General features: G+C 41.2%; 1 protein-coding gene across 3 annotated transcripts in view; it reads left to right on the top strand.

Moving 5' to 3' along the window:
- Positions 1-22,709, top strand: part of DNAI3 (dynein axonemal intermediate chain 3) — a 101,042-nt gene extending 78,333 nt beyond the window's left edge. For all 3 annotated transcript variants that reach the window (XM_082410090.1, XM_082410089.1, XM_082410091.1), the window contains 6 exons: positions 5,025-5,088; positions 12,962-13,092; positions 14,780-14,984; positions 16,479-16,570; positions 18,121-18,243; positions 22,414-22,709. In XM_082410090.1, the coding sequence (XP_082266216.1) occupies positions 5,025-5,088; positions 12,962-13,092; positions 14,780-14,984; positions 16,479-16,570; positions 18,121-18,243; positions 22,414-22,557 (759 nt within the window). In that variant the 3' untranslated portion in view covers positions 22,558-22,709. The remainder of the gene's footprint in view (positions 1-5,024; positions 5,089-12,961; positions 13,093-14,779; positions 14,985-16,478; positions 16,571-18,120; positions 18,244-22,413) is intronic.
- Positions 22,710-23,179: the final 470 nt, after the last annotated feature.

Raw genomic sequence — 23,179 nt, 5'->3', positions numbered from 1 at the left:
GTTTTTTCTGCAGTGTCAGTTGATACTTCTCCGTTTTCATTTCTAGTCCTATTGATTTGAGTCTTCTCCCTTTTTTTCTTGATGAGTCTGGCTAATGTGTTATCAATTTTGTTTATCTTCTCAAAGAACCAGCTTTTACTTTTATTGATCTTTGCTATCATTTCCTTCATTTCTTTTTCATTTATTTCTGATCTGATCTTTATGATTTCTTTCCTTCTGCTAACTTTGGGATTTTTTTTTCTGCTTTCTCTAATTGCTTTAGGTGTCAGTTTGGGTTGTTTATTTGAGATGTTTCTTGAGGTAGGATTGTATTGCTATAAACTTCCCTCTTAGAACTACTCTTGCTGCATCCCATAGGTTTTGGTTCGTCATGTTTTCATTGTCATTTGTTTCTAGGTATGTTTTGATTTCCTGTTTGATTTCTTCAGTGATGTCTTGGTTATTTAGTAGTGTATTGTTTAGCCTCCATATGTTTGTATTTTTTACAGATTTTTTGGTAATTGATATCTATTCTCATAGCGTTGTGGTCGGAAAAGATACTTGATACAATTTCAATTTTCTTAAATTTGCCAAGGCTTGATTTGTGACCCAAGATATGATCTATCCTGGAGAATGTTCCATGAGCACTTGAGAAGAAAGTGTATTCTGTTGTTTTTGGATGGAATATCCTATAAATATCAATTAAGTCCCTCTTGTTTAATGTATCATTTAAAGCTTGGATTTCCTGATTTATTTTCATTTTGGATGATCTTTCCATTGGTGACAGATGGGGTGTTAAAGTCCCCTACTATGATTGTGTTACTGTTGATTTCCCCTTTTATGGCTGTTAGCATTTGCCTTATGTATTGAGGTGCTCCTATGTTGGGTGCATAAATATTTACAATTGTTATATCTTCTTCTTGGATTGATCCCTTGATCATTATGTAGTGTCCTTCTTTGTCTCTTGTAATAGTCTTTATTTTAAAGTCTATTTTGTCTGATATGGGAATTGCTCCTCCAGCTTTCTTTTGATTTCCATTTGCATGGAATATCTTTTTCCATCCCCTCACTTTCAGTGTGTATGTGTCCCTAGGTCTGAAGTGGGTCTCTTGTAGACAGCATATATATGGGTCTTATTTTTGTATCCATTTAGCCAGTCTGTATCTTTTGGTGGGAGCATTTAATCCATTTACATTTAAGGTTGTTATCGATATGTATGTTGCTATTACCATTTTCTTAATTGTTTTGGGTTATTTATTGTAAGTCTTTTCCTTCTCTTGTGTTTCCTGCCGAGTGTTCCTTTAGCATTTGTTGTAAAGCTGGTTTGGTGGTGCTGAATTCTCTTAGCTTTTGCTTGTCTGTAAAGGTTTTAATTTCTCAGTTGAATCTGAATGAGATCCTTGCTGGGTAGAGTAATCTTGGTTGTAGATTTTTCCCTTTCATCACTTTAAATATGTCCTGCCTCTCCCTTCTGTCTTGCAGAGTTTCTGCTGAAAGATCAGCTCTTAACCTTATGGGGATTCCCTTGTATGTTATTTGTTGCTTTTTCCTTGCTGCTTTTAATATTTTTTCTTTGTATTTAATTTTTGATAGTTTGATTAATATGTGTGTTGGCGTGTTTCTCCTTGGAGTTATCCTGTATGGCACTCTCTGCGCTTCCTGGACTTGATTGACTTTTTCCTTTCTCATATTAGGGAAGTTTTCAACTATAATCTCTTCGAATATTTTCTGACTTTTTTTTCTCCTCTTCTTCTGGGACCCCTATAATTCAAATGTTGGTGCGTTTAATGTTGTCCTAGTGGTTGCTGGGACTGTCCTCAAGTCTTTTCATGCTTTTTTCTTTATTCTCCTCTGTGGTAGTTATTTCCACTATTTTATCTTCCAGGTCACATATCCGTTCTTCTGCCTTAGTTATTCTGCTACTGATTCCTTCTAGAGAATTTTAAATTTCATTTATTGTGTTGTTCATTGTTGTTTGTTTGCTTTAGTTCTTCTAGGTCCTTGTTAAACATTTCTTGTATTTTCTCCATTCTATTTCCAAGATTTTGGATCATCTTTACTATCATTTTCTGAATTCTTTTTCAGGTAGACTGCCTATTTCCTCTTCATTTGTTTGGTCTGGTGGGTTTTTACCTTGCTCCTTCATCTGCTGTGTATTTTACTGTCTTCTCATTTTGCTTAGCTTACTGTGTTCAGGGTCTCCTTTTCACAGGCTGCAGGTACGTATTTCCTGTTATTTTTGGTGTCTGCCCCCAGTAAGTAAGGTTGGTTCAGTGGGTTGTGTAAGCCTCCTGGTGGAGGGGACTGGTGTCTGTGTTCTGGTGGGTGAGGCTGGATCTTGTCTTTCTGGTGGGCAGTACCGCATCTGGTGGTGTGTTTTGGGGTGTCTGTGAACTTAGTATGATTTTAGGCAGCTTCTCTGCTAATGGGTGGGTTTGTGTTCCTGTCTTGCTAGTTGTTTGGCATAGGGTTTCCAGCACTGGAGCTTGCTGGTCGTTGAGTGGAGCTGGGTCTTAACGTTGAGGTGGAGATCTCTGGGAGAGCTTTTGCCATTTAATATTATGTGGGGCCAGGAGGTCTCTGGTGGTCCAGTGTCCTGAACTCAGCTCTCCCACCTCAGAGGCTCAGGCTTGACACCTGGCTGGAGCACCAAGACCCTTTTGGGAAGTCTGAGGTCTTCTGCCAGCATTCAGTAGGTGTTCTGTAGGAGTTGTTCCCCATGTAGAAGTATTTTTGATGTATTTGTGGGGAAGAAGGTGATCTCCACGTCTTAATCCTCTGCCATCTTGAAGGTCCCCCTAACCACTTTTAAGTGTACAGTTCAGTGGTATTAAGTACATTCATATCGTTGAGTAACTATCACCACCATCCATCTTGAGAACTATTTCATTTTCCCAAATTAAACTTCTATAGCAATTAAAGCAGTAACTCCCCATTCCCTACTGCCTCCCACTCCTGGCACCACCATTCTACTTTCTGTCTCAATGAATTTCACTGTTCTAGGTACCTCATGTAAGTGGATTCATATAATATTTGTCTCTGTGCACACCAACGTTTTGTAAGCCAAGGATGATAGCTTTAGAAAGAGAAATGACCACAAAATCTTAAAGCAGAAATTAAAGCATGACACCCTCTGCTTAAACTCCTCTTTAGTGACTACTTTAGTGACACATGAAAAATCCAAACTCCTTACACCAAATGATGTAAGATTCTGCATCATTTGGCCCCTTTCTCTCTCTCCACCCCCATCTGCACCAGTCTACTCACTCTCTCTGTCTGCTCTGATTTTTTCTCTCATTCTTTTTACCAAACTCTTTCCTGCCTTTCAAGTCCTTGCACTCCTTGGAATGAATGTCATTCATTATTCAGCAGATATTTATTGAGCATTTAATATATACCAAGCACTGTTCTTGGCCCAGGGAATATAGCAGAGAACAGACATCCAAAATTCCCTGCCCTCACGGGGCTGACCATCCAGTGGGACGCTCTCCTACCAACCCCTGGCATGGCTGACTCATCCTTGTACTTTGGATAGAGAGTTTAAGGGATGCCTCTCTGGGATCTAGGTTGGCTGGCTCAGGGCTGAAGTGGGAAGGAGTGGAGCCCTGGAGGCAGAGAGGCCTGATAGACAGTGATCTCAGGTGGGCCCACCCAGCGGTGAAGAGGGCCTGAGCAGTGGGGCCGAGAATGTCACACAGGCATGGGGGCAGTGGAATTGTTGGAACTAGGTAACCAGATGGAGAGGGATGTGAAGGTTTCTAGCCAAGTGGCTGGTGATGTAATCACCACTCAACACATATTTATTAACTTGGTGCAAATTATTCCCATGACTCGGTTCAGTTTCAGAGTTCCACATACCAGCTGTGAGAGCCAGGAGATATTAACTCTCTTACAGGACTTTGGTGAGGGCTGGGGTCATGTACGTAAAGCTCCTAACAACTCCAGCAGCACTGAGTGCTCAGGAAATGGTAACTCCGAGGGTGATGTGGCACAGGCGATGGGCTAGAGGTGTACAATAGATGCATCCCAGGCTGTCTGCTCCCTTAGACTGTGTACCAAGAGGGGAGGGAGGGCTTGTCCTCAGACTCTGAATTTCCAGTGCCACACACAGTCCTTTTTTGTTAAATGAGTTGACATGGATGAATGAAAGCACAGATAAGGGAATGAATGAGTGGCCCTGGTCCCATGAGATTGTCCTTCATTTGCATAAATCAAATGTTTTCCCATCTTCTCTCTCTCACCTATGCATCCCAATCCATCCCTTCCTCTGAGTCCTCTTGACTCATCTTAATATATACCCTTCTCTGTGTTTTCCTCTTATTATTTAGTGAAAAAAACATTGGGATTAGGAGATTGCATATGGGTTTTACATTTATAAGATGGTGCCCTGGGACTAAATTTTTTCTGAACCTCTCCCACCTCTTCATTCACTGGTTCTGTCTGTCTTTCCCCTTTGTGTGGCAATTTCTGCCTCTTGTTTACACCAGGTCCCTCTTCTTTCTCTTCTCCTTAAAATGGCCATAAGTAGAACTGGAATACATATTACTTGTTACGTCATTTGGCTAGAACTCTATGTTTCCTCTTCTCAACTTTCAAAGATGATGAGTACCATACATATTCCCTCTTTCTCTCTTATTCCATGAATATTTATTAAGTACTGACTTTGTAACATGCTGAGAACAAATCACTGAATAAGCCAGACTAGATCCCTCCCCTTCTGGAGCTTTCAGTCTATTGGGACAATTTTTTGTTAACAACGACTCTGGGAACCCAGCAGTTGGAACTTGTTTACCTAGAATAGCTTCATAATTGCCTGTGTTCTCCCCATCAATGTGTGTAGATAAAAACTCAACAAATTCATTTTTTTGTTTAATATAAAATCAAGTAAGCATTTTGAGCCTTCCCTCCCCACACTGCACCAAATTATCATTTGATTAAATTGACCTGTTACTTTGCATTTGTTTGGGTCATGGTCAGTCTTAGCACATGAATAAGAGGACTTTTGTCTTTTAAGTTGTCTCATCAAGAATCTGTAATATTTTTAGGAAGGTGAAGTGATATACACAGATTGGAAAATGGAGAGAGACCCTGAAACTGGCCGATTTATGAGTAAGTTTTGATGATTGCTCTGTTATTAATAATTTATTTCCTTTTTACAAAGTACGAGTAACCCTGTCCTTGCTAATGGGAGAGAGGGCACCTGAGGTTCTGACTCTACACTTGTTACTCAAAGTGAGTGCTTCAGACAAGCAGCACAGTTGTCACCTGGGAGCTTGTTAGAAAAACAAAATCTTGGGTCCTACCCCAGGCCTGCTGAATCTGAATACAGATTTTAATAAAATTCTCCAGGTGATTTGTTTTCACACCGAAATTTGAGGATCACTGATGTATTGATACTTAAATTATGGAGACCCTTGGACAATTCAATTTTAAAATAACAATGCTATTTCAATAATTCAACAACCCAGTAGCTCAGCTATGTGGAAAATCTGAGTCAACATGAAATTATAAGCTACATTTACCATGATCTTGAAGACCTCAGCCCTGTATGGGAGAAGTTAACTCTAGGGCCCTCCTTTGGGGCTGCGACTGGTGGTGCCCACGTGTTCCCCTGCTCCCGGGGCCCAGACTCTGGGCAGATGAACAGAGGTGTGAAGGACACACCCAGGTGTGAGCAAGGATCAGTGTTAATAGCTCAGGCTCCCCAGTAAGCAAAGTTCTCTGTCAAAGCTCAGAGCCTTGGGGTGCACTACAATTACAACAACTTACTTTAAAGCTTTGGATTTTATCATGGCATGAAAAAACTGGACAGCTACATGTAAAAGAATGAAATTAGAACACTCCCTAACACCATACACAAAAATAAACTCAAAATGGATTAAAGACCTAAATGTAAGGCCAGACACTATAAAACTCTTAGAGGGAAACATAGGCAGAACATTCTATGACATAAATCACAGCAAGATCCTTTTTGACCCACCTCCTAGAGAAATGGAAATAAAAACAAAAATAAACAAATGGGACCTAATGAAACTTAAAAGCTTTTGCACAGCAAAGGAAACCATAAACAAGACAAAAAGACAACCCTCTGAATGGGAGAAAATATTTGCAAACAAGGCAACTAACAAAGGATTAATCTCCCAAATATACAAGCAGCTCATGAAGCTCAATATCAAAAAAACAAACAACCCAGTCCAAAAATGGGCAGAAGACCTAAATCGACATTTCTCCAAAGAAGATGTACAGATTGCCAACAAACGCATGAAAGGATGCTCAACATCACTAATTAGAGAAATGCAAATCAAAACTACAATGAGGTATCATCTCACACCGGTCAGAATGGCCATCATCAAAAAATCTAGAAACAATAAATGCTGGAGAGGGTGTAGAGAAAAGGGAACGCTCTTGCACTGTTGGTGGGAATGTAAATTGATACAGCCACTATGGAGAACAGTATGGAGGTTCCTTAAAAAACTAAAAATAGAACTACCATACACTACTGGGCATATACCCTGAGAAAACCATAATTCAAAAAGAGACATGTACCACAATGTTCATTGCAGCACTATTTACAGTAGCCAGGACATGGAAGCAACCTAAGTGTCTATCGACAGCTGAATGGATAAAGATGTGGCACATATATACAATGGAATATTACTCAACCATAAAAAGAAATGAAATTGAGTTATTTTTAGTGAGGTGGATGGACCTAGAGTCTGTCATACAGAGTGAAGTAAGTCAGAAAGAGAAAAACAAATACCATATGCTAACACATATATATGGAATCTAAAAAAAAAAAAAATGGTTCTGAAGAACCTAGGGGCAGGACAGGAATAAAGACACAGACTAGAGAATGGGCTTGAGGACGTGGGGAGGGGGAAGGATAAGCTGGAATGAAGTGAGAGAGTGGCATGGACATATATACAGTACCAAATGTAAAATAGATAGCTAGTGGGAAGCAGCCGTATAGCACAGGGACGTCAGCTTGGTGCTTTGTGACCATCTGGAGGTGGGATAGGGAGGGTGGGAGGCAGACGCAAGAGGGAGGGGATATGGGGATATATGTATACGTATAGCTGATTCACTTTGTTATACAGCAGCAACTAACAAACCATGTAAAGCAATTATACTCCAATAAAGATGTTAAAAAAAAAAAAGAAGGAATATAATTCTCTAAAAACAAAAGAAAATGTATTTGAACCACTTATCAAAGTGTAGACTAACCATGAGATAAGGAAGAGGCAGCTCCTGGGACCGCTAGAACACCATGGAGCAGTGAGGCGGAACAGCTAGGCTAGGGTTGCAGAAGGGGATCTGGTCAATCCTGTGGGTGGCTGAGACAAGTGGACGTGTGAGTGACTGACAGAAGTCCTGAGGTCAGAGCCACCGCTTGCAGGTGACAGCTGTTGGGGCTCAGATCTCTGCCTTAAACTTCATCTTCTTCACTTCTATCTACTGAGGCTGGTTCTGCAGGCTAGAGTCTGCCTTAGACCTTGGAAGGCTTGTTTTGTCAGCCTTGCCTCCAGGGTGGCCATTTCCATCTGGAAACAGAAGCACTCCTACTTTTCTTACATAGGTCTCCGGCCTAGAGACCCAAATGTATGTTATTAATAAGAGTGAGGCATTGAGAGAAGATTCGATGTGACCCAAAAAGAGGATCAAGTGCATGTAGAACTGAGACCGATTTTCCATTTTCCAGTCATTTCCAATTCCGTAATTTAAAGTTGAACTCAAAATTATATATTGGATGTAACGAATTACATTCAACTACTTTTATGCTTATTCATGTTTCTATTTATTCAATCATTCAAGAATGTTAATTGTGCACGTGCTGCATGCCAGGCACTATAATACATGACAGCAGTCTCCACTACATCCCTGGGACACAAGCTGAGACCATGACTAAGCTCGTGATGCCATGACTTGGTTATGCACAGAGGGACACTGTCTGGTTCCTCCTGGTCTCAGATTTTCTTATAGCCTTACCCTGGTGCCAGCTTCCTAAACTGCTTTTGAGGCAGCCCATGACAAACAGGTTGAGTTATTTATTTTAAATGGATTTTATTCCATCTATAGTACCAGTGACAATAAACTTAAAAACCAAGAGCTTTACATTTGTACCTCATTGATGTTAGTTTGTTCTTTCATTCATTCATCAAATTATTATTGAGAATCTACTATGTGCCAGGCACTGGGAATACAAAGATGAATAAGATATTATCTCCCCCAAAGGGGTTACATGAATTATTGGAAAAGCCAACCACATAAACAGATGATGACATTGCACTGCCATTAGTGCTATGGATGGGAAAAAAAGACAAACACAAAGTGACATGGAAACCAGAGAGGGACCAACTCTTTTGGGCTGTTAAGAAAAGACCCCAGTGAAGAGAGATATGGTTGAGCTGGATCTTGAAGGGTGGTTTGCAGGTTTCCAGCTGGAAAAAGGCATTCCAGGTAGAAAGACAAACAAGTGCAAAAACATGGAAGCTCAGAAGAGTAGTGGACAATTAGGAAACAGGGAGATCTTCTGGCCAAAGCACGGTAATAGAGAGGGCAACAGCAGCAGGAGAGGTGCCAGGAAGGACATCTGAGTCCAGATGGCAAAGAGCCTTGAGTGCTTTACTAACCTGTGGACCTTATCCTAGTACCACCAGTATAATCAGAAAATCACTCTGTCAGGAGAGCAAGGGTAAATTAATTGGTGGGAAGTAGGATGAGCGGTAGGATGACCAGTTGCAACAGCCTAGATGAGAGATGGAGAGGACTGATGTCCAGGCAGGGTGACAAGGATGTCCAGCAGAGGAAATGCAAGGGGGAGAGAGAGACATACGAGTCATCATGCCAGGACTTTGTGACCAGTGGGATGTGAGTGGGAAAGAAAAAGAGAAGTTGCTGTTAATTTCTTGACATTTAATTCATTCCAAAACATTGAGAAATAGCTCTAACCACCTACTTAAAGGCTATTTTTAAATCATCTTAATACTTTAATACTTTAAAATTACCAATCAAGTATTTTGTAACATGGAAAGCCAAATGACACTGTTACTTCCATTGGATCATGGTTGAAGTTCAGGGAAAGTCAATGTGTAGACATGCTGAACTGTAAATTGCATGCCCTACTTAACATTCTGTGAACTGGCACTGTTTTCCTTGGAAGCTAGCAGCCCGATGTCTTTCATAAACACCATGGAGGTTTCCTGGGTAAAGATGAGGCAAATACTGGGACCCATTTTCTCTTGATCTGCTGGGAGCCCCATGTTCTTATCTCAAATACACAACAAGGCAGGAAGGAGAATTTCCTTTTCTAAGAAGAAATTTCTGAAAGACAGATTACCCTGACTGAGCTGTGTGTGATGAAGTCCAAATCAAACAGATGATCTTAGTGACAAGCCAAGAAATGCAGGCTGATGTATTTGATGATGATGACAGTTAACATAATCATCTCATGTACTCAACTCACAAATTGGCACACGTCGTGTGTTAGGCGCTCAGTACTCTCCATGGATTAATCCTTACAGCAACACTGTGGATTTGAGCCCAGGAGGTCTGTGCTCTTAACCACATCAGTATACTAAATCCTTCATTAGATAATGACTCTGGAAAACTACTGTTTTGTTTATTGTAAGTTTCTTATAATAAGCTGGCTGGGGGCTCTGGCATTTCATTTAATAACTTAAGGACAGCTCCATTTACTGCTGAATGGCTCTAAGTTCTTCCAAAGGACAAAAGGAAGAAAAAGTTATATGGGCTGAGAACCTCTAACATGTTGAAAGTACAAATCTTGATGGTTATCTGTATTCCTATCACTGGTGGTCATTACATTTTGCAGAGGGCTTCTAGACTCCTGGATAGCCCTGCTCACCAGAGTGAGGTGGTGTAGGAAAGCCCGGCTCACCAAGGACAAAACCAGGATCTGAGGGACACAAGCAGCAGCAAGAAGAAAGCTGCTGGCTTCCAGGGGTCTCCTGCCTTCCCAGAAATCCTCCAGATCACTTCAAGGTGCCCTTAAAAATAAGGCTTCTGTGCTGTCTTCAAGATGGAGCTTTGGTTAGAGGAAAATTGGTCTTTTTTAACCTAGAAGAGCTATGTTTAAATTTATTTATTTTTACTGTATACAATTTTTTCAAATAATTTTTACATTGAGATAGAAATATACATAAACAAGAAATTTAACTTCTTAACCATTTTTAAATACAGTTCAGGGGAGTTAAGTACATTCACATTGTTGTGCAACCAATCTCCAGAACTCTTTTCATCTTGTGAAACTGAGACTCTGTACCTGTTAAACACTAGCTCCCCACTCCTCTTTCCCATCAGCTCCTGGCCACCACCATTCTACTTTCCATCTCTATGAATGTACCTGTTGTAAGTACCTCATGTAAGTGGAGTCATACAGTATTTGCCTTTTTTCTTAAGTTTTTGGCCAGACCACACGGCATGTGGGATCTTAGTTCCCCAACCAGGGATCAAACCCGTGCCTCCTGCATTGGAAGGTAGAGTCTTAACCACTGGACTGCTGGGGAAGTCCCAGTATTTGCCTTTTTGTGACTGGTTTATTTCCCTTAAAATAATATACTCAGGGCTTCCCTGGTGGCTCAGTGGTTGAGAATCTGCCTGCCAATGCAGGGGACATGGGTTCGAGCCCTGGTCTGGGAACATCCCACATGCCGTGGAGCAACTAGGCCCGTGAGCCACAATTACTGAGCCTGCGCGTCTGGAGCCTGTGCTCCGCAACAAGAGAGGCCGTGATATTGAGAGGCCCGCGCACCGCGATGAAGAGTGGCCCCCACTTGCCACAACTAGAGAAAGCCCTCGCACAGAAATGAAGACCCAACACAGCCATAATAAATAAATAAATAAATAAATAAATAAATAAATAAATAAATAAAAGGCTTTCTCTCTATTTCACTGTCTTTATAAAAAAATAATAATAATAATAATATACTCAATTTTCATTCCTGTTGTAGCGTATGTCAGAATTCCCTTCCTTTTGAAGGATGAATAATATTCCATTGTATGGATATACCACTTTTGTTTATCCATTCATCCGTTGATGGACACTTGGGTTGCTTCTGTCTTTTGGGTATTGCAAATAATGCTGCTATGAACATGGGTGGACAAATATCTCTCTGACACTGTATCAGCTTTTTACAAGATTATGGTAGCTTTTTTTTCTGCTTAATGTTACATTGTTGTTCTGAGAAAAAAAATCCAACCTTCACATAGCTGTTAATATGATAAGTTTCAGAGTAAATTCGTGGTTTTAGTATAAAATAGCCACACATTGTGGTTTGGCCTGGACAGGCACATATTTTTATGGCCACCCCTGGGGCTTGTGGGTATGGGCAGCAAGGAATGAGGAGCAGCCAGCTCCAAAGCCAGGACCGGGGAGAGGAAACCCAAGCCATGGCGGAGTAGACAGACCAGGGGAGCAGAACGACCCTGGTGCCTGGGGCAGAGACAGCGGGGAAGCCTTCATCTTAATATCCAAATCGGCTTGTCCTGTAGTCTTCCCAGTTGCAATAAATGGAAAGCACAGCGAGCCTGTTGCTCTTACCAGAAACCTGGCTGTCATTCTCAGCACTCATCTCTCTCACCCCTCCTGTCAACTCTAGCTTGCAAATGTTTCTTGATTATCCACTCCTCCATTGCACCTTCATCCAAGTCACCATCCTCTCTCACTAGAACTACAGCACCAACCTCCCATGGTTGGGGCTTCCCTGGTGGTGCAGTGGTTAAGAATCCGCCTGCCAATGCAGGGGACACAGGTTCGAGCCCTGGTCCGGGAAGATCCCACATGCCACGGAACAACTAAGCCCGTGCGCCACAACTACTGAAGCCCGTGCTCCTAGAGCCCCTGCTCCGCAACAAGAGAAGCCACCGCAATGAGAAGCCCGCGCACCGCAACGAAGAGTAGCCGCAACTAGAGAAAGCCTGCACATGGCAACGAAGACCCAATGAAGCCAAAAATAAATAAATTAAATAAATTAATTTAAAAAAAAAAGAAAGGAACAAACTACTGATACGTGCTGTAGTGTGGATAAACCTCCAAAAAAAAAAAAAAAAACCTCCCATGGTGTCCCCTCTTTGCTTTTACCTGCCTCTGATCCATTCTCCCCACAGTAACCAGAGAATCCTTTCATATGTCAATCGGATAGTCTTCTAGGCCTAAAGGGCTCATTAAAAAACATTACACTTAGAATGTAATCTAAACGTTTTTCCTAACAAGGCTCCGCAAGGTCTGGACTCTCCTGGTCTCCATTTGTTTCCTGTGTCTCACCCTGGGATTATCAGACTCCAGTCCTATTGCCTTCCTCAAAATAATAAATGCACTAAACACTTCTCAGGACTCTGGTGTGTATTACTCCTCCTGTCTGGAATGCTACTCCACACCACAATCTTCCCGTGCCGAACTCAAGCCTAAATGACTCATCTTCAGAGACGTCTTTTCTGACCATTCAGCCTAAATTACGAATGTCCCTTGTTATTCTTTCTTGTGATATTTTTTACTTCATAATACTTTTCACATTTTTTTTATTATATACCTTGGGATTTGTTTGTTGAGTATCTGTCTTTCCACTGGACTGTAAGGTCCGAGAGGACAGATCATGTTTGTTTATTAACCATTGTTTACCCATCCAGCTACAGTACCTGGTACATAAAAACAACCCACAATTATTTATTGACTAACAATATATACTATTGACTAACTGATAGACTAATAAATGAGTGAATGAATAAGAACAGGAAGTGTTCCTTTGAGCCTGAAAAGTAGCCTTGATGGGAATTTCCCTGGATTTTCCATAAAAAAGAGGAGGAGTTGTGCCTTGACAGATTCATTCACCCCAGCTGACCTCTGGTTCTCCACTCTTGGACCTCATTGATCGGGACCTATTTTCCATCGGAGGTCTGCCCATTCTTCATTGCAGGAATGTAAACAGTGTTATAAAAGGTGAAATGGCCTTTTCCACTCCAACAGCAAAGAAGCCCGTGAGCCTCTACACGGTCCATGATGGAGGTGTCCACACCGTTCAGAGATCGCCTTTTTACAAGGACATTATCCTCACTGTTGGGGGTTGGAACGTGGCCATCTGGAAAGAAGGTATTATGGTAAGTTGCCTGCAAAATGGAGGAGTGGGTGTGTGGTCCTTTGTTATTGAGAAAAACAATAGGAATAACAGACCGTTCTGACATAACAATGCCTTTGGGACACTTTTTAGAGAAATTGGAACAGATGCCCTGGGCCCCAGCCTGTCAGCAGAACCACTCCAAGCCTTTGGAAAACACAACCATTTGCTTTTCTTTCCTGAGGGAAGGAAACATTTACAAGTCTTTTGTTCTCTGAAACCAAACACTCTGTTCTTCGAAATATCGTGTATATCATGGGCAGTTCCCTTGATTTATGTTTTCCCCTCTGCTTAAAATACAGGATGGGATGCTGATTATGGCACGAAGTCCAAGGAGAAGCAATGGGTCTGTCACCGCTCTTGCACTGGGCAATTTGTCAGCAGGTTCAGAAAGTGGGACTAGGAAAACTAAGGGGTCCGTCACCAGGCAGGCAGAGACGTGCATGGGTCAAGGTGAGACAGTGCCAAGAATCCAGTGGTCCGGATTAGGACAGGGCCTGGGTCCAGGCAGACAGAAGCTAAACTGCCAAAAACTAGAAAGACTGGTAAAATCTAGTGAAGCAAGGGCATGGGAAAATCAGTATGATATGTCCCTCTCATGAGCTACTTAAGAAAATTACCAAAATCTGTAAAAAAGTATGTATATATATATATGTATGTGTGTATATATATATATATATATATATATATATTTCAGAGCTGTAATATATGTATTCTTCGACCTAACACTTTTTTTCCTTTTATTTCTGGGACTCTAACTTACAGGAATACTCAAAAAAATAATGTGTGTGAATATATGTACAAGTTTGTCATTGAAAAAAGTTGAAAACTCCTTAAGTGTCCATCCACAAAAGGACTTCTATTTTATAACAATGTACTTTTGTATGATCTTTTTTTTTTTTTTTTTTTTTTTACAACAAGTAAGCATTAGTTTTGCAGTTAAAGAGAAAGACAAAAGAAATTTTGGCAAGATTGTCCAAAGACCATGCAGGGGTCAGGAACCTGGTTATCCACCAAAACTGAAGGAGCTGAGCAAGAACAGGTTTGGCCTGTTGCCTCTAAGGAGTCCTTGAATTGGTGATCTTCTTGGTTCCCTGTAGGAAGGTTTTGTTTGCATGTATGGAAGGGTGGAAGGCAGCTCCATGGCTTAGTTTAGTCCAGATGTAAGTAGGTGAATGAGGCCAGGCGTAGCATGACGGTAGGAAGAGAGCACATTCTGATCTTCAGTCTCTATGAAAACCTCCCAAAGAAGGCAAATTACCCCAAAATAGAGAAGAGATAAGATGATCTTATGTTGCTTTGGTGGTCCAGAATCTCTCCCAAATAATATTAATAAGCCATTGGATGCAGCTCACAGATAGAATTGACTTTTCATTCCCTTTTCCTGCCCACCAGAGCTATTTCCATGGTGAGCAGGCACCTGACAGGAAAATAAAGATATAGGCAAAATTTGCTTATAATCTTTACTTATCCGGTGTCCATCAATCTCCATAGAAATAGCAATGGGATTTAGCAGCAGTTGGATTATTAGAACCATAAATAGCTCGATTGGAAGGTTTGATCTTTTATATGATCATAGCCATCTGAGTTTTACTTTTAAAAAATCATTGTGAATATCCCTCAGATAATAACAAAAGCTTTTAATTTGTTTTTTTTTAATTTATTTTTAGACTGGACCCCTCCTTCAGTCATCCTGTGCACCAAAAAGGTACACCTCAGGGCACTGGTCTCTGACAAGGCCTGGAGTCTTTTACATTGGCCGAGAAGATGGATACATCGATATCTGGGACCTTCTGGAGAAAACCCACGAACCAGCCCAGTCACAAAACATCTGTATAACTATGATCACGTACATCAAACCCTGGACCTTTTCTGGTATGTTAATTCTGATTGAATGAACTTAGTCATTTTGCCTTTTGGGGCTAGCTTAGGAACATTTTGACATTCAACTGGAAAGCCTCTGATGTTTCTTCTCAATATCTTTCTTCCCATTCCATCTCTTCCCTTCCTTTCTCTTTCCTTCCCATCATTCCCCTTCCTTTCCCTTTTCAAATTTTGGATACAACCTGAGTTTCTCTTACTATTTTCTTCATCAACGGTTATTTCTGAGACACATTTTAGTATGTCAAGCAGAGGCTGATTTTGAACCACACAATAAAAAACATCCTTCTCACCCTCTCCGGGTCCCTAAATCACAGGGTGAACCCTAAATCTTTGCTACTTTTTGCTGCTTCTTTTCCAAATAGAATAAGTTCTGTACCTTTGATTTTTCATTATGTCACAAATTTTCAATATTTTGTCACTTTATGGCCCTCCACTGGACAATATCAAGCAGTTTCCTTCTTGAGATCAAATGACTCTGCGGGGTCATATATCTCTTTAAACTATAACTTTTAAACTAATTAAGAGGAAAAAGATAATGTACAACAGAGCTAGCAGAAATTTAAGAATGTGTCAATGGAAAAGTAATTTATATCCTTTGTCCCAATTTCTCTGTTTCACCCAAGTAATACTTTCTACCCAAATTCAGTGTATATTTGCTTCATTTCAGAGAAGTTTCCCTTTGTTTCCAAAGATGTGCAGGCATAAAATTGTCTTTCTATTCATTTCTTTCTCAGAAGAAACATTACATTTAGAAACACAGTCTTCAGAATCTCTAAGAGTGTCAGAGTCTGACTACTACTACTTGGCCGTATGTGTCACCAAAGTGTGTTTTCCCGTCTTCGCTACAAAACGTTGCTTTTGTATACCTCCAGGGATTACAAGTCTAGGATTTAGCAATTTGAACCAGACCTGCTGAAAATGAGAAGACAAAAGTTGATGAGAGAGAAAATTAAAATTTTCAAACACATTTGTGTTTTATATCCATTTTAAATGATCAAAGGAAGCAATTTGTTTTTATAATAAGAAAACTGGTTCTGGCTGTGTCTTTGAATTTCATCTGGATAATGGCATCCTTTAGCCCTTAGTATGTCTTTGGTGAAAATTGGCATCATGATTTTTCTTTGAAAATCTTCCATGTATTGTCCCTGCTTTCTTTTCACATCTGCCCAGTGGATCCAGTCAGAGAGGGTCAATCTCAGCTAGGAGCCACACTCCTTATATAGAGGCTGAGAAAACATGATTGGGGGTGAGCAGGGTGGCTGACAAAGACTCAGGGTCTCAGCCTTCATTTCACCAACTGGAAAAATGGCTTTTACGTGTGAATATGGTCTCCAGTCATGAAGGTCTGATGAAGATGCCAAGATCATTGTAACCACAACAGGTCCTTTGGGAAATCACAAAACAAAAACACAGTACATGTTTAACCTCTAAAATGGCTTTCTGATTGCAGAGTTGTTTTTCTCCCCCATTTTTTTAATCTTTCAGCTAAGCAGCAATTTATAGCCATAGCTGATTATTATGGAACATTGCATATATTGGAAATTCCTTGGACACTAAGTCGCCCTTCCACCAGTGAGGTTAGTAACTTTTGGCTTTGAGGATTTACGTGATCAGATACTGCTGAGGCATGTTTTAGAAGTATGTTCAGAAATGACAGCATTTTTGCTCTATAAGAGAACAAAAGAATCATGCAGTCAAAAATAAGGGGATGGGGCTTCCCTGGTGGCGCAATGGTTGAGAATCCGCCTGCCAATGCGGGGGACACGGGTTCGAGCCCTGGTCTGGGAAGATCCCACATGCCACGGAGCAACTGGGCCCGTGAGCCACAACTACTGAGCCTGAGCGCCTGGAGCCTGTGCTCCGCAACAAGAGAGGCCGCGATAGTGAGAGGTCCGCGCACTGCGATGAAGAGTGGCCCCCGCTTGCCGCAACTAGAGAAAGCCCTCGCACAGAAACGAAGACCCAACACAGCCAAAAATAAATAAATAAATAAATAAATTAAAAAAAAAAAAAATAAGGGGATGTTAACCTAAATGGGAAAAGAATTTGAAAAAAAAATAGATTAAAGTATATGTATAACTGAATCACTTTGCTGTACCCCTGAAACTAACACAACATTGTTAATCAAATATGCTCCAATATAAAATAAAAATTAAAAAAAATAAGGGGATGTATTTCTGTTTTATGAGATAAATGGCCTAAAGCTAGGGAAAAAAAACAAGCATGCAGCAAAAGAAAAGCCAAGTAAATGAAGCCCAGATTCAGAGAGGAATTGATTTGGGGATTCATAATCATAAGATGTTATTTTCACGTTGTAACCTAAGCGTGGGACCCTTATTTCAGTGATATCCTTCCCAGAGGGCCCAGCTGACATTTTTATGCATCTCTCCATTGCCAGCCTCCACCTGTCCTTCCCCAGCTTGGTGTGCTGCAGGCAGCAGGTCTGAAGTGGCAGTATTCTGCCCCTCCATGCACACCACCCAAGGGTTTCAAGCAGTGTTAATAATTAGGTTACAAAAAGAAGATCAATATGTAGAAATACATAAATATGTATACAACCAACATTAAACATATAGATTGCAATCTGTTGCAAGTCCCAACAACATCACCCTAGTTACTAGTAGGCAAAAAACTTTCCTTCCCTTGGTGGCCTTGCCCAAGGTCTCTGCTGACTTCCCTGCTTCTATTCTTACGTCCACACGCTAAACTCTCCAGGGGACCAGGAACTCAGCTCTGATTCCAGTCCCTTTAGGGTTTCCATTGACATCCTCATCTGGGTTTTCCAAGTTTGTTTGATGATGTGAAACTTCCCTCAGTCTTAAAAGTGAGAAGGAAAGAAGGGGAGTGGGAGCAATCCCTGAATATTTCTCCTACAAAATTGCAATTTTTTGCAGCTCTCTCCTTCCAATCCCTCTCCTTTCCTGCCATCCCCCAATTCGCAGGCCTCTAAACCTTAGCCCAGTAGCCCCCAAATTAGCTAGTTCCTCTGATATTGGGCCTGTGGGCATTATCCCAAAGCAGGTAATCTAGCTAATAACTTACAAGCAGCAGAAATTCTTCAGAGCCTCATGAAGAACATGGGGGCTTCCATGTGGGTCCCCCTCTCATGGGCCTGTGTTTCTAACAGGTATCAAGTATAAGCCACTACTTTGAAAGAGAAGTCAAGCATCTGGAATATGTAGAACAGCGCAAAAAAATTCGGGAAGAAGAAAAGAAAGAAATGGAGCTGGAAATGGAAAAGAAAAAAGTTGTAAGTCAAATTACAGAAACAAAACTTGCTTTCCTCTAATGCCATTGAGAATATATTTGTTTGGCTTATTCCACAATTTTAATAGAAAAATTATGCCTTTTTACATTCTTCTCTTGTTCTGATGGGAGTCAAGGGGGCATTTCTCTGATTTCCTAGCTTACAGTGAGTCAGAGCAACCAGTTGGACACACCTAGTGAGATTCTACCCAATTTAAGTTTCTGAAATTTTCTCTATTTCAAAGGCCTTTAGATACAGTGGTATCTAAATACCAATTATAGATACAAAGATTCAAATTCGAGTGCTTTCATTTCATAGAATTTTAACATCTAGTGAATAATGCATTAAAACAGTGCAAAAGAGAGAGGACTATGAATTGACAGGTGGGCGCTCGTCCCGTCTCTACTGCTTACGAGCTATGAAATCTACAGCAAGGTTTGTGTCTTTGCTGAGCTTTGGTTCTCTTGCTTTTAAAATGGGAATACTAATAACAACCTTTTAGGATTACTGTAAAGATTTCAGTTAGGTAACTTGACAAATAGTAAACTGTCATTAAGTGGGAGCTAGTGTGTAGAGACAGACAAATAGATGTAAATTTTACTGTAATAAACTAGAACTGTGAAATTTGCAATAGAGGAGTATTTGGTACAGGACACATCCACCTTAAAATCTACCAGAAAGGAACCTAAATCTCTGAAGCCCCCATCCTCTTCCTCAGCCTCTCTGTTTGATGTGAATTCCATCACTCTGTTGGTCTTCCCTTGACCACTGGAATTTGGGGCCTTTAAATATTCTGTGAATTCAGCTCTTCTTTCTTTCTCACTTGAGGTTATCTCAGTCCATATTTCTGCTCGTCTCTTGCTCATTCCCTTCCTTGCCCTTTTGTCACCAACAATTTCATCACCGCCTGTTGTTTCCTTATAGCCAAATATATAGCCTCCTCCAATGTAATTACTCATGTAAGACCCTAGGTCTCAATTAAAAGCACAAGCATGTGGAAATATTTTAATGTACTGCATTAGCAAATAGATTAACATTATCACATTGATATATACGAATTAGTGGAACAAAAACAGAGGGAGCATCATTTCAAAACATTGTTTAGTGGTGATAAGGTAGAAAAGAACACCAATTAATTAACTTTTCTTTGTTTTCTTTTGCTACAAAAAAAAAAAAAATTGGTCTTGGTCTGTTCTTTTGCACAACCACAAACACTGTGTGAAATTCTGCCATGGGAGATAATCTGCCACCCTTTCCTACACCAGCAATCATCGATTACTAGGAGTGTTTAAATAGCATAGTGACAGCTAATTATCCACATAGAATTGTGGATAATCCAAAAATAATTTACAATGTGAAGTACTTTTAAAAAACTTGAATATTATAATAATCATATCTTGGAATAGTATGATGCTTTTTGAGTTTCCAAAACTTTTCCACCTTCTTATAACTTCATTTCCATTTGACATAGTACCCTCCTTAAAGTAGAGCTACCACTTGTCAAGTTTTCTCTTGAGCTAGACTGCGGATAAGTGAATACATTTAAAAGGGCTCCTCCGTTACATTTAGAAAATGAAAAGGGTCACCAAGGAAAAATAACTAATGTTAGTCAGAAGTATCTCCTTACAAGCAACTGCTGATAATAGGGGAAATGGGAACAAACTAACAACCTCAGAGGATTGCAGTGGGGATTAAATGAGTTGAAATATTTACAGCACTTAGCCAGTAACTGGCGGATAGGAAGTGTCCACTATTAATATTATTACCGAGGGCAGGGGACGATCACACATCCGTCCAGCAAGGCTGGTTTTCATGAGCGCCCCCCGACTGGCAGGGATTAGGCTGTGCACTTCAACCCACACATCTGAGGGAAATCATATGCCCATCTCTTTGCAAACATTGAATCTGGATACCGCTCACTTACTGAAAAATAATAGTAATCACAGCTCTAACAGCACACAAAATGGGAATTTTCCTAACTGGAATTTCAGCTGGAGACCCGAAGCTGAGAAAAGTAGCAGTTTCCATATGATTCATTATGTCATCTCTGTGGGACAGAGAAGAGGGAAGAATTCAAAAGAATTCTGCAACCCCTAGTCAATGACCCACACTCCAGGCTACACAAGGGAGGCGAGACGTATGGGGAAGAAGGTTGGAAAAGGGGATTTTTGTTTGGAGAGACGTATTGGAGCGCTGTGTATTCCCCATTCCCACTTCTGCAACACCACCCAGACTCTGGGAGGAGACCTTCAGGAGAAGCACTGCTAGAGATAGGTTGCTGGCCAGGATGGACCGTTGGCCTCATCCACCTGGCAGTAGGCTTCCTGAGCCACAGAAATCCAAGGGCTAGGAGTTACCAAGGGACCAGAGCAGAATGTCCAGGGAGAATTTAGGAAACTCAGGGACAGGGACCTGACTCCTATGGCTGGAAAGTCTGCAGGCAAAAGATTGGCTTAAACTGCTCTGACAGAGGGGTGGAGAGAGGACCAGGGGCAATGAACTTGTACTGATGGCAGAGTGAGGGTGGTGAGTTTTCCTGGGGCCTGGTGGAAACTTGAAAGTAGCTAGGCTCAAATCAGGTGCCCCAAAGGATTTTCTAAGTGGGGTGAGGCAACCTCTACAGAAAGAGCCTGGAGGTGCACAGGGGAGCATTGCAGTGGGGGCCACAAGGGGCAGCCTTCACTTGGATATTGGACTGGCCTGGGTCTTCAAACACCTGAAAACGACACTATTTCTAATACCTAAAAATGATAGGAAATGCTACGGAATCTGTCACATATGTTGTAAAGGACAAAGGTTAGAAGAATAACATTTTTCTACTCTCACCTTATCAAGTCGTGCTCTTTTTGTGAATTGGTTATTGTAGCTAACAAGTGCTTACTGGGTGCATGCACCATTCTGAGGACCTGCCATATTTAATAATTCATTTAATCCTCACAGTGCTATGGAGCAGTCATAATGATTAGACATGAGGAATCTGAGAAAGCAGAGATATTAAGAGAGGGGGAAAAGCAAACATGCGGAAAGAAGATGGCAGAGGAAGGGGAAGAGAACATCAGTCATTGTGAATATTCAAAAGAGGAAAATACCCCTTGCAAATTATTCTCTAAAGAAACTAGAATAAAATACAGTTCTGGGGCTTCCCTGGTGGTGCAGTGGATAAGAATCTGCCTGCCAATGCTGGGGACACAGGTTTGATCCCTGGTCCGGGAAGATCCCACATGCCGCGGAGCAACTAAGCCCATGCGCCACAACTACTGAAGCCCTTGCACCACAACTACTGAAGCCCGAGCGCCTAGAGCCTGTGCTCCACAACAAGAGAAGCCACTGCAATGAGAAGCCCGTGCACCGCAACGAATAGTCCCCGCTCGCTGCAACTAGAGAAAGCCTGCGCACATCAACGAAGACCCAACACAGCCAAAAATAAATAAATAAATAAAAATTACAAAAAAAAAATACAGTTCTGGTCCCTTTGATGGAATCCACAGAGGCAGGGCTTTGTGACAAGGGATCAGAAGGCACGGGAAGACATTAGGATGGGGACAGGACAAGAGGAGAAAGAACAAAAGCCACACAGGATGACACACCAAGATGAAGTGACCCTAAAGTTCATCTGAAAGAAGACACAGATGAGAAAAAACAAAATCTTAAAAATCGTAATGACTGCCCTAGCAGATATTACAATCAATTAAAATGTCACAATAATTAAACCAGAGCAGTACTCAGGCGAACACTGAGAGATCAAAGAACAAAACAGATGACTCAGATTATTCAGCAAGTGGTGTTGGGTAAATTAGCTGAATAAATGCCCTTCATTGTTATTCTCTCCCCTCTCAATGTGCTGCTCCCTCCATCAGTGGCAGGAGCTTGTAGGCCAGCCTGGATTGCCCCTGCCCCCGAGAGCCCACATCCAGTCCATCAGCCGACTGGGTCAGCCCCACCGCCAGGAGACGCCTTGAGTCCGCACACACCGCTCCGCTCATCTCTGCCCCTCCCCTTCCGAGCCCGCAGCCCCTCCCCCCGACTGTGCAAGAGACGCCCTCCTGCCCCGCCCCTCCCGGCCCTTCCGGAGATCGGCAGCCGGGCCAGCCTTTCAAAAAGAGCCCCTTCCCAGCCTTTGGTCTCTCTAGCTGCCAGAGTTTTATACAAATGACTTGCTTTTTTCCCCCCTAGAAAACGTATCAGAAGTCAAAAGAACAACTGGAAGCCGAATTGAAAATGGACTACGAGAGTTATTTGGAACTGGAAAAGGACATCCTCATCCATCTTGGTCTAATCAAAGTGAAAGAGACAATGTCGTACATGGAAATGATATAGAAAAGCTTTCTCTAGGGGTGTTTTGAGGGCTTTGTGGGACTTTACTCATCATTTTTTATGTAAGGTGAACTAGCAAAACTAAACATGAAAAAGGTTTACTTATGCATATCAAGCTTTTATTTCACTGCTATTAAAACTTTTGAATTAAATAAGATCTGTTTCCATTTTTTGGACTGAATATGTACTAAACTTTGTACTGAATATAAAAGCTATTGATAATGAAATTTTCATTTTCCTATAATAATACAGAGCTTCAGACATCCACCCTCAGTCCTCAGCTGACATCCATTCAGAGCCCCTAATCCCAGACAGAAGTGGAGCTCAAACTTTGCTCCTAATTATCAGGTTGCTTTTGGTCACCTCACCAAAAAGTGCTCCCACTGGGCCACTGCACAGATTGTCAGGCCATGTGCTCAACAAAATATTAGCAGATGGAATCCAGAAATATACGCATAGAAAAGGATAACACGTGAAGATCATGTTGGATTTATCCAGGAAATATAAGGTAAATTTAACAGTAGAAAATAAATCGATATTTGATTAAAGGAGGGAATTTATGATACCAAAAAAATGCAGAAAAACATTCCCTAAAATTCAACATCCACTCATGATAAAACAATAA

The sequence above is a fragment of the Balaenoptera physalus genome (genome assembly GCF_965194825.1).
Source record: "Balaenoptera physalus genome assembly, chromosome: 1".
Classification (NCBI taxonomy): Eukaryota; Metazoa; Chordata; class Mammalia; order Artiodactyla; family Balaenopteridae; genus Balaenoptera; species Balaenoptera physalus.
Note: the sequence above shows the minus strand (reverse complement) of the source record. Positions and strands in the feature narration are given on the sequence as shown.